This window comes from Tenrec ecaudatus, chromosome 9 (genome assembly GCF_050624435.1).
Source record: "Tenrec ecaudatus isolate mTenEca1 chromosome 9, mTenEca1.hap1, whole genome shotgun sequence".
NCBI classification, from domain to species: Eukaryota; Metazoa; Chordata; class Mammalia; order Afrosoricida; family Tenrecidae; genus Tenrec; species Tenrec ecaudatus.
This window is the reverse complement of record NC_134538.1, coordinates 8,884,984-8,897,140: the sequence shown is the minus strand read 5'-3', so window position 1 is coordinate 8,897,140 and position 12,157 is coordinate 8,884,984. Positions and strand designations below refer to the sequence as shown.

Genomic DNA, 12,157 nt, shown 5'->3' with positions numbered 1-12,157 from the left:
CTGTGTGTCAAGTAATGGTGGTTTTTGTTTTATTTGGGGGGGGGGGCGCATCCTGAAGCCCACAAACAATTCTAATGTGATGGTGTTGGGGATTCAGCAGTGATCCTGCCCAAGGGCGGTCATTCCAGCAGGGAAAGAGATCCAGTTCGATCCAGGGCGCATGGGAGCCATGCGGGTCATTGTGAGAAACGCCAGGGGTGGGGATTCCGAATACTGAAGAGAAAAAAATTGGCAGAGGAACTTGGCCCAGCCCTGGCCCTCACAGAGTACACTTCCAGTCCCCTGACCTTGAGTCAGGCATAGACTACTTCGAAACCCTGTCTTGTAGGGTCACCATGAGTTGGAATTGACTTAATGCCGGTGAGGGGCTTTTTGGGACAGACCGGGGTAGAACCAGGGCCTCGGCACATGGCAGTGGTGCAAAGACATGGGGCACTCAGTAGTGACAGCAGGGCAATAGCGTCATCATTAATTTGATGGCTGACAAGCTCGTAGGGCTGTGTGAATTCTACCACTTCCCAGCTGTGGGGCCATGGGCAAGAACCTCATTTCTCTGGGCCTCAGCTCCTCAACTGCAAAAAAAGGAATAAAGCCTATCTCCTGGGATGCTGGGAAAGACCGTCATGGATCCAGCCTCTGGCAGCTGTAGCCCTGCAGTCATGGCCCCTTTCACCCACAAGGCTGGGTCCTGAGGAGCGCAGGGCGGCCCAAACACAAAATGCACAGAGTCTTTCTACGGGTGGCTAGAAACTGTTTGTGATTTTAGCTCCTTTCAACTAGAAAATCAAGTTGCTTTGACTGCTTAAACCCAAGCCAGACTAGAAAGCCAAGAAAACTCAAACTGCATTCGTGTCAAGTGCTCCGTACGGTTTGTGGGCCTTCTCCCAGCCGTGAGGCTGGGATTCTGTTATCACAGCGGCTGCAGTCCTCTGCTTGTCTGCCATTACCCCCAGGCTGCCAGTCATCAATGCACCTCTAATGGACCCCACTCTTCTCTCCTCTCCTCCCTTCCAAATTATCTACACTTTGCTTAACTTGATTTGAAAAGCTGTCATCCCAATGAAAAAAAAAAAATGCTTCCAGAGAACACCCAGACCTCTCCACCTCACAGTGCATTTCTCTGTAAGTCCCACATGTGGGGCATAGAGATGCGTGGCTGCCTGGCATGGAGGACATTAATCAGATGAATATTTGAACCCACCGCAGACAGAGGGGGACACCGAGCAGTGGGGAGTTGGGTCGAGGGAGAGCGGGAGGAGCATGCCAAGAGGAGGAGGTGGGCTGGGTGCCCCAAGCAGTGTGGTAGCAGAGACCGCACTGGATCCTGGACCTGCTTTTCCTGGGCTGGGGCGGGGCGGTGGGAGCGGGTAGGGGGGCTGCCTTTGCTGGAGATGCGATCGTGACTGTTGGCTATACAGGGGACTACAGAAACGGTGGGAATGCCACGATCTCTGAGTTCCTTTTCCCTACAAACTTCCTGAAGCTCGTTGCCACGTCACTTGTGGCAGGCCAGATTCTGTTATAAATACTGTAATCCTCACCTGTTCTGGGGTGGGGGAGCGGGGACCCTCACATTCAAACATCTATAGACAAATTTATTAAGCCATCCAGACCACCACCAGCAGGCCATCACGGTGCCCAAGAATGCAAAGAAACATATGGACATGGAGACAAAGGACGCTGACCCAGCATCGGGATCGGCTGCAGACCAATTCCTCAGACCATTGCTGGGAATCTTACAACAGTGCAGACAGAAAAGCTTACACAATTGGTTCAGGGCCTTCTGACAGAAGCAGTCAGGGTATGACGGGCTGTGAGACCCTAGTGCCCCACCCCCATCGAGGGCACACCCCGGCAGGTCCTGGAGGGGGATACTAGCTGGGGACTGGTAGTCTTAAAACTCTGCCTGAGAACCGAGCTTTTCACATTGGTCAGAAAGAAGTTGGAGAGACTGAAAATAGGCTTAGGGCTCCCCCTGTGAACAAAGGCCTCCACAAACTAAGGACTTCTCAGAATGCACGGTCCAGAGCTCTCTCTAGGTCGGTGATCCCACTCGTCCCAGTCCCAGTGAAGACCTGCAAGGTTAACAAGCTGTCACCATCACACAGCAGGAACCTTTAGTTGCAAACCACAAGGTCAACCGTTTGAAACCACCGGCCACTCCTCAGGAGAAAATGAGGCCCTTCTATGCCCATAAAGAGTTACAACCGCCCCTCCCCCCAGAAGAATTTATTTCAGAGGACAGCACTGAATCTGCAGCTCCAGGAGAGGGACCTGTCTGATCACAGCACGTGGGAGCAAATGAACAGGGAGGAAGAGAGAGTGGAGCACATCCTGGCCCACCAAGCCTTGAGGGTGATATTCCCGCTCAGAGCAGCCAATCCACAGAGGACCATATGGCCCCTCGTTGACCCATAGCCCTACAGGGAACAACACTGGAGACACAGTGTGGGAATTCCGCCTGATCTGATCCCACCACACTGAGGCAAAACACTAAGGGTGTGGAACAGAACAGCAAGGGAACAGAGCAACAAAGTCCCCAGGGAATGCCAAAAATAGACTTTGGGGCCAGAGCTTGGCACCCCAACAGACTCAACTGGAAAACACGCCTAAAGGCCAACAAACAGTCCTTGAGCTAACTATAAGCTTTTCTTTCTTGTCGTTTTGTTGTCATTGGCTTACTGGTGTTGTTGTTTTGTTTTCTTTTGTTGCTTGGTTTTGCTCTGTCTTGTTTTTGTGCATGTTACTATCTCCGCAGGTCTGTCTAAATAAGATTGGCTGGATGAACAATCTGGAGGAGAAAACAACGGGACCAATAGTTCCAGGAGGACATGGGAGAGGGGGAGGTGGGGGAAAAGGTAGTGGTGTTAACAAACCCAGAGACAAGGGAACAAGTGATCCAAATCTGTGGTAAGGAGTGTGTAGGAGGCCTGGTACAGTGTGACTAAGGGTAATGTAACTAAGAGGAATTACTGTAACCCAAATGAAGGCTGAGCATGATACTGGGACAAGAGGAAAGTAAAAGGAAATAGAGGAAAGAGCTAGGAGGTAAAGGGCATTTATAGATGTTTAAATATAGGCATGTACATATGTAAATATATTTATATATGACTATGTGGAAATAGATCTATGTGCATATATTTATAGGTTTAGTATTAAGGTAGCAGATGGACATTGGGCCTCCACTCAAGTACTCCGTCAATGAAAGAATACTTGGTTCTATTAAACTGGAATTCCATGATGCTCACCTTCCCAATACAATTGCTGAAGAAAAAGCAGGCACATAAGTAAATGTGCTGAAGAAAGCTGATGGTATCCGGCTATCAAAAGATATAGCACCTTGGATCTTAAAGGCTTGAAGGTAAACAAGCGGCCATCTAGCTCAGAAGCAACAAAACCCACATGGAAGAAGTACACCAGCCTGTGCGATCACAAGGTGTCAAAGGGATCAGGTATCAGGCATCATCAGAATAAAATATCATATCATCGTGAATAAGGGGCAGTGCGGGATGAAGACCCAAAGCCCATCTGTAGGCAACTGTACATCTCCTTATGGAAGGGTCTCAGGGAGGAGATGAGCCAGTCAGGATGCAGTGTAGCAACAATGAAACATACAACTTTCCTCTATTTCCTAAATGCTTCCTACCCACCCCCACCCCCACTATCATGATCCCAATTCTACCTTACAAATCTGGCTAGACCAGAGGATGTACACTGGTACAGATAGGAACTGGGGACACAGGGAATCCAGGACAGATGATCCCTTCAGGACCAGTGGTGAGAGTGGCGATACCAGGAGGGTGGGGTGGAAAGGGGGAACCAATTACAAAGATCTACATATAGCCTCCTCCCTGGGAGACAGACAACAGAAAAGTGGGTAAAAGGAGACATCGGACAGTGTAAGATATGACAAAATAATAATTTATAAATTATCAAGGGTTCATAAGGGAGGGGAGAGAGGGAAAAAATGAGCTGATGCAAAGGGCTTAAGTGGAGGGCAAATGTTTGAGAATGATGTGGGCAATGAATGTAGAAATGTGTTTTACACAATTGATGCATGTATGGATTGTGATAGGAGTGGTATGAGCCCCTAATCAAGCGATTTAAAAAAAAAAAAAGAGTTACAACCTCAGACACACGACAGGGCAGTGCTAGCCTGCCCCATAATGTCGATGAGCCAGAATTGACTCGATGCCACCGAGAGAATCACACAGCAGTGAGGAGGCTGGTTGAACACGATACTCTGCCCCCGCTCTGCCCCTTCTCCCCTGATCCTCCTGCCTGGTGCCGGGTCCTGGGCTAGAGCTGGGCTGCCCTCTAGCCGGGCCTAGGTGTGTCCCAGCCACCCTCCATGCCACATCATGAAATCATGCCTTGGTGGTTAGGATGGAGTCACTCTCTAAGCCGCCAAACACCGTGGGTGGCACAGATGGCTAAGTGTTCAAATGACTAGCCAAAATGTTGGCGGTTTCAAACCTACCCTGAGTTGCTTTCAAAGAAAGGCCTGCCCCGTTGCTTCTGCTGTGGATGTCAGTTCTAGTCTCCCCCATGGGCTTGTCAGAATCCGCTGGTTTCTGGGTTTTGAGCCCCTGAGCACTTGACTGCTAACCAAATGGTCTGAGGCTCGAATCCACCAGCCACTCCACAAGAGCAAAATGTGGCAGCCTGATTCCAGACATATTTACAATTTAGAAACTCAGCAGGGTAGTTCCCCTCTGTCCCACACGGTCACCGGGAGCTGGCGAAGACTCAACAGCAGCAGGTGATTTAACATTCCACCACCATGCTTCTAGGGCAGCGGTTCTCAACCTGGGGGTCACGACCCCTTTGGGGGTGGTCCAATGACCCCTTCACAGGGTTCGCTTGATTCGTAACAGTAGCAAAATGACCATGATGAAGTAGCAATGAAAATAATTGTATGGTTGGCGGGGTCACCACGGCATGAGGAGCTATGTGAAAGGGTCGCGGCATGAGGAAGGTTGAGAAGCACTGTAATCTAGTGTGTTCAGAAATCCAACAGTGAAACGTTAACACCTGGCATGGCAGGGCCTTTCAAATGCTGAGTGCTACACACACACACACACACACACACACACACACACACACACACACACACACACACCATGCCCCCCTCAGCCCTTCCTGGAGCCCCCAGCATGGGAGCATCCCGCTTCCCTTTCCCTCTGTACAACCAGCAGCTGCCTGAGGTCACTGGGTAGCGCACCCAGGACCAGCGCACCCAAGGACCCCGGTGGGCATGGTGCTCCTGCCGCAGACGCATAGCCCAGCTCCCATGTGGCCTCGAGCCGAGGTAGGGAACCCAGGTCCCAGTATGGTGGGGGAGGCAGCGATGAAATCCTGGACGTTCTCACCTTGGAAAGGGGACGGGCCCAGGCAGGCCAGGCAAGGCTATTCAGAGGACACCAGCTGAAGATGATCATGAGGCTCTAGATTCAGCTGACAGCACACAGTAGGCTTGTTCTCGGGGTTTCTGAAACAGGAAACCTTTACGGGAGCAGAACGCGTCAGATTTTCTCCCTGGGAGCAGCTGGCGGTTTAAACTACTAATTTTGTGCTTCGCAGCCGAGCCCACCCCATGTACTCACCACTAGGCCCCATGACGAAAGGGAGAAACCAAATCCACTGCCAACGAGTCGGTGCCGGCTCACAGGGAACCTTTAGGAGCGGGTAGACACCCCGGTGAGTTTCTAAGAGGCAGTTCTTTACGAAAGTAGAGAGTCCCGTCTTTTGCCCCCAGAGCGGCTGGACACTGCAAACTGCTGGCCTTGCAGTTAGCAGCCCCATGTGTCAACCCTGTGCCCCCCAAGGGCTCCATCCAGGCCTCCGAGATACGCTCAAATATGAGGCTGCAGAGCCAGGCTGGAGGGGGAGGGGGGCTTGTGTGTGTGTGTGTGTGTGTGTGTATTGGGCTGCCGAGAGGGGCCAAGGAGATTAAGGTGGGTGTCCAAAGAAGCAGTAGGAGCATGTGACACGTGGCTGCTGGGAGGGAGGGAAGCTGGGTGGAGGACATCACGCAATCTGAGCTGTAGCTGCAGGTGAGAGCCAAGCAGGGCAGCACCAAGCCTGGCTGCCAAGGCCCCCGCGAGGGTGACCAGACGCCAGCCTCACCGCCGCACGCACTGCCCTTCGGCCTCCTGCTCCCAGCCTCCTCGCGGTCACAGTTGTGCTCTGAGGGAGGGGGGAGGGAGGGGGGTTTCCACCGTGGGAACTGTTTGTGGGCCTGTGCTGCCCTCTGCTGAACAGTCCTGGAAGCACACCCAGTTTCTCAGGATGCTGCATTTTCCCCAAGCATGCGGGCCCACCTCCCGCGGCAACTGGGCTCTCAGCAGCGACAGCCAGCGCTCCCCCCCCCCCCCGCCCTGCCCCGGAGCCCGTCTTTCCACTGCCTTCCAAAAATAATGGCAGGTGTCCAGCCCACGGGGCGCCCCATCTCCGTGACAACCTGACGAGCAAGCAAGGGAAATGAAGAAACGTGTGCAAACTCTCCCCATAGCCGCTGGCGGTAAGGAGTCCAACCTTGGCAGGGTCCCCACACTGCAAGTCATGGTGTGGTCAGAGGCAAAGCGTTGGCCAGGTCACATCCGTCACACACACACACACACACACGCCCCATGTCCCCACAAGCACATATCCGGCTGGGAAGTCACCAAGACTCCCAGATAACTGACGGGTTCTCGCAGACAGCGACGGGGCAGACTGCACTGGGGTCCGCGTTCATGGGGACCGCAGGTCCCTCCGGCTGCCTCCCTTGACCAGTCAATTTACCACCTGCCGTGGCTATGGAATTCCAATTCGGTAACGTCCCCGCTGCTGCTCCTTCAGCGGCTCGGTTTGGAGCCGGCAGCCCAGACTAGGCGCTGGCGGCCGCTGTGCCTTGGGCATCACGGAGTGACCTTTCTGTGGGCGGGAAGGGGCGGGCTTCCAGTAAAAGGAGCGTTTGGACATCAGTCAGAAGTCTGCTGCTGTTGTAACTCTTTGTAAACGGATTACTACATTTGTTCTTAAAATCAGATGGCCCCAACGTCCCCCGTTTGAGTTTTGAGTTGCCGCAGGATTGTGTTCCTCCGTGGGCAGGAATAGCTTGGCCCTTGGGCCTCCCTGGAGCTCCGGGCCCTGGCACCGGCCCCTCTGCCCACGTGCGGCGGGCCGGTCTCCCGGAACACTGCTGCTCTCTCCACCCAATGGTCAGGGCGCGAACTCTTGGGCGGGCACATAGGCCTGCCAATTTTGGTACCCAAAACTGGAGGCTTCACAACTGGTTTGGTTTCAAAGCCATTCAGGTCTATCTGTAAAATCCCACTCCGCCTGCAAGACAGGCCCCTCTGCCTCGGCCCCAAGCTAAACAGCGAGGTAGCAATGGGTCCGTGTTTCCATTAGGAAATGTTCCCCCCAACCCCAAGAATGAATCTTAAATCCCCCTCATGGCTGCAGGATGGCGCATAAAATGGATTTTATTGAACAGGGCGGGAACCCAGATTGTCAATGCAGCCTGCCAGTCTTCCCAGGACCCTCCCCGTGGGGCCAGGAAGACATGGGCGGAAGTGAAGGGCAGCCCTGAGCAAACGGCTGTCCGCAGCCAGCCAAATCAGCCTTCGAAAGGCAGGGCCATGGGCTGTGGGTGAAGTTGCTCAGGCCTGGGGACTGCAGTTCAAGCCCAGGCCCGGTGCACAGGAGAGTTTGAAGCCTCCTTTTCACGGCTGCCCCAAACTCTGGACGCCCCAGGCACACACAGCCCATACCAAATGCAATGCCAAGTGTCAGCCCGATTCTAGAAATCTGTAGTAACACTTTTTAATACACAAGAATCAAAAGTACAGCAGTTTTACAATGTAGGAAAATTTAATACATACTATATAAACAACATTATTTACATCAGAAATCACTAGGACAGTGGCATTTTTTTCCCACAAATATAAATTAATTACTGTTTAGTCAACAGGGTTTAAAAGTCCACAATTGTACAAGAAACAACAGCCATCTGGCCCCAGGCGAGTGGGGAGTGGATGGGCTGAAGCAGCCTGGAGCCTGGTCATGGTCATCTGTGCCCGCCAGCAGCCAGCGGCCCACCAGGCGGCTCCGGGCTGGGCTGGGTCTTGGTCTGTAGGTTGCAGTGTCCCCGTGTGCATTCTTACGTCAGTGGCGTCAGCACCACACATCCGGATGCAAAGGCAGACACCGGGCTTGAATGTCTACTGAGGATGTGCAGTGTCTATAGGTCCCGCCCAAGGGCTTGGGGAATGGCTAGTGGGAGAGTGAGCTGAGGGAGGCAGCTAAGCCAGGGGAGCAGCCCGCCACCTTTGGCGACCTTGGGGTTTCAGTCTAATGTGGTAATCCTGGTTTCTGTTCAGGGTTGACAATCCCCCTCTTCCTCAGCCCCTGCTACTTCTACCCAACAATTAAATCCTGCAGAGCTAGACTTCATGGAATACCATCTTCAAAGACGCCTCTGGCAGCCTCTCAGCCACAACCGAGACTTCTACCTGTGCAAACTTTGGGTTTTCAGTTAGGCATACAATTTTCATACTGATTTAAGTCAATGAGGAAATGCCCTTTCCCCCAATCCGCTCTTGCAAACATAATCCAACACCTAAAATAGAAGTTTTGATGGGGATACTGTCATTTTACAATCAAATTTAACACTGATCTGGTTGATACTGCCTTTTGCTACATTATATGGCACTAAGCGTCCTGAATGTGAACAAAAGGAAGCTCTTTTCTCCTCATGATGAGATCTTTGAGCAACAGCTTTGGAAATAGATGGGCAGGCACAGCTTCCTTCGCCCACCCTCCATCTGCAGGAGCAGCTGGCTCCTCTAGGGGGCACAGTTTGACTTCCCAAGGAAAGGGACCCCTGGGCCCACCTCTCCCTCGACCTCCCCTAACTCAAGGACCTGCTAAGCCAACTTTAACCTTCATCTTTGGCTTGGGCAAGACAAGCTTGGAATGGTATGAATATTGCCAGTGAAAAACTAAACTGGTAGGTTACTTTGTGGCCAGAGTAAGGTCTTCATCTCCTAGCTGCTCCCACTGGGCATTCCCAGCAAGCCCTTGGTGGGCTGGCTGTGCTCGGGTGGCTCCTCTCCAGATCACGTGTGAACAACCAAGTGCCACCAGAGGTAAGTGCAAAGGTGGTGGGGCCAATAAAGCTCCAACGCAAGTCACAGGGACCGGCTATCACCCGGGAATTCCCTTCTGGCAAGCCGCTCCCCCACGCCCAACATGCCTCAATGCTTCACTAGGGCGGGTTCAACTCGGGTTTCTGAGTGAAGGCAATAATGGGGCTGCCCAGAATACCAGCAAGTAAGTGCCCATGACCTTACAAAGTCCCTACAGGTTAGTGCTGGGAGGTTCCCCCCGTGGGAGCCCACAGGAGGTACGAAACATTGACATTTGGCAGGCATAAATTTAAGATACAGGCACACCGTATGTTCAACCCGTGGGCCGTCTCATCTAGACAGGCCTCTGGCTATGCTAAAAATACTGGCAGAGCTAGTGTTTAAAATGAGCAAAGCTGAAGGCCCAGCCCAAGCATCCAAACTGCAAAACGTGCTTGAAGGAAAAGCCCACTCCTCCTGCTTCATCAGTGCCTTGTGCATAAACAACGTGCCTCGTGGTCCTGCCTCAGTCCAATCCTCGTTGAGTCTTACTACCCACGGCTCCGTCACCCAAACCCTGGATGCTGATCCTGGGGGAAGAAATAGCTTGGGTTTGTCTGCAGACTTTACTTCATGATCTTAACAAAAGAAAAGAACATCGAGTATAATTCTAATAACCTTCAGCTAGCAGTAGAAACCCGTTCTCCACAAGTTAACTTATCTCATCAGACCAAATACTGATCGAGAGGTGTGATTCGGTATCCTCTGCTTCACATTGTGCACAGGAAACAACGAAGGTGCAGCTGCACTCCGACCTACGCAGCGCCGAGCGAGCGCCTCCTCGCCACCGCACTCCCACAGCCCTGGCGCCACCATCCCGGCAGGGCTGCTGCTGCTGCCCTCTCCTCGGGATGGACAGCCCACCACAGTAAGCAGAACTCCACCGGGAGTCCGGGTTCCCTGGCGTGCACACGACACCCTCCTTGCCCTCCCACCTTACACCCTCATCCTGCCGCTCCCCAGCCAAGCAAGGCCCATGCTGACTTCAATGTTGCCCAACTCACAGTACTCCAGTCGGCCCAAGGAAGCCCACTTTCCCGGCCATAGGGGGGAATGGCGGTGGCCCACTCGGGAGACCAACTCTGAAATGTACAAAGACGGTGTGGGAAAGATTAGTGTCAGTAGGAAAGAGAACATTTGTGGAAGTCGTTTCTCTTTCTCTTTAGGCCCCGCCTCCCCATAGGGTGCCACATCACCAGGCTCGAGTGTATCAATTCTCCCAGAATACACGAGGGGCTGCCCTTCTCCCCTTCAAGCCCTGTGAGCCAAGAAGCCCACCGTTCTCCCCCACAGCAGCAATAATCACATACTAGTGAATGAAATCATCGCACTCTGCCCAGTCAAGTCCTGGCAGCCTCCACTCATGCCCTCCCCCCTCCTCCCGGGAACGCTGCTGGCACTGACCATGGACAGCGCTAGGGTCCCCTCTTCCTGCCCCGGGGACTACCCTTATACCGCTGGTACACACAGTCACCACTTCCTGCTAGCACCCATAAAAGTAGGCGGCCAGAGCGAGGCTAGAATGAGATGGGGTGCCAAAGTGCAGAAGCAGTGACCCAAATCCATGCTGGACCAGACACAAGCCCCCCTCGGTGAAGGGCTCCTTCAGCCGGTGAGCTGACGGGCAGCAGCATGTCCAGAAACTCATCACTGGTCAAAATTACTGGGTACTGTTGGATCAGACCAAGAACATCCAAGTGCTTGATGACCCCAGCTCTTCCCTTTCCAAGCTGTTGCTTAGGTTTTCCGAACATTCCAGTTATAATCCGGGTTGTTTTTCTGTTCTAGTGATCTCTCCAAAGGAGACCTGTGATCCAGGGGTGACTTGGAGTCGTGAGGCGATTTCTGAGAGGGTGGTGAGCGAGGGTCTGAGACTCCGGGGTGCACTGGGGGTAGAGGCTGTTTGTACTCTCCCAGTTTGTCTGTGTGGAAAGAGCGGTAATGGTCCGAGGGTCCCTGGCCATGGTAGCCCATAGGTGGCCGGTGATCAGACATTCGTCGGAAATCCTGCTGGTGGTAATTCTGAGGCCTAAATTCATCAGATCGCCGTCGCTTGGAGTCATGATGGTGCCTGAAACAGAAACCCAGGGATCAGCTGAGACCGAAGGTAGCTTCCCATCCACATCTCTATCCCCCATCGGCTTGGCCTCGTGCTCTCATACTCAGGGGTTCTTCCAACAGACTCGAGGGCAAACGTTAACATGGTTAGTCCCCTAAAACCACCTAAACTAAAGCAATAATAAAGGAAAACCCATCCTACACAGTGGCCGCAATCACACCCTCACGAGAACACTGTTTCCATTGAGCTCTAGAATCACTGATGGCCATGTAAACTCATGCTCTCTTCGAGGAAACCCTGGTCGGATGCACAAACACGTGCCTATTACAGGAGCCACTCTAAGGGGAACATGAGCCATAGAAATTATTTTATGCTATCAGTAACAGCAAAGGAATGATCCACACGTATGCACACACACACACACACACACACACACACCCTACTGAAGAGTGCAGGGTTAAATGCTCTGACCCCTGCAGCAGAAATCACACTATTTCTGCTCAGCCTCAATGGGAGGCTCTGGTCAAGAACCCTGCAAGAAAGAGAATCTATTTCTTTTCATGAGAGGACATTCTCAGGAATTCACGGTACAGGAGGAGAAGTATGTGTTCCTTGAAAACAATGAGTGTTGTGATTTCAAGATCTGTCTGTGGTCATGAGATGGGTCTACTTAAGTACTCCCAATGATGTTACAGGAGGGCACAAGTCTTACTTTGAAGTAAAAAAAAAAATGTGCCTGGTCTGACATTGGGGCAAAACACGAAGGGCACAAAGCAACGAAGTCCTGGAGCACTCTTCAGAATCAGACGACAGGGCTTGGCACCTCATCAGATGCGATCGGAAAACATACAGAAGGGTCAGCAGACAGATGTGGAACTATGCCCTTTACCCCCTTCTTCTTCTTCTTGTCTATCGGTAAAAG

The 12,157-nt window shown here is 52.5% G+C and overlaps 1 protein-coding gene across 3 annotated transcripts in view; it reads right to left on the bottom strand.

Moving 5' to 3' along the window:
* Positions 1 to 7,825: 7,825 nt before the first annotated feature.
* Positions 7,826 to 12,157, bottom strand: part of CHD2 (chromodomain helicase DNA binding protein 2) — a 159,398-nt gene continuing 155,066 nt past the window's right edge. For 2 of the 3 annotated variants that reach the window (XM_075557880.1, XM_075557882.1), the window contains one exon: positions 7,826 to 11,247. In XM_075557880.1, coding sequence (XP_075413995.1) covers positions 10,914 to 11,247 — 334 coding nt within the window. In that variant the 3' untranslated portion in view covers positions 7,826 to 10,913. The remainder of the gene's footprint in view (positions 11,248 to 12,157) is intronic. The other variant, XM_075557881.1, reaches the window with a different exon arrangement.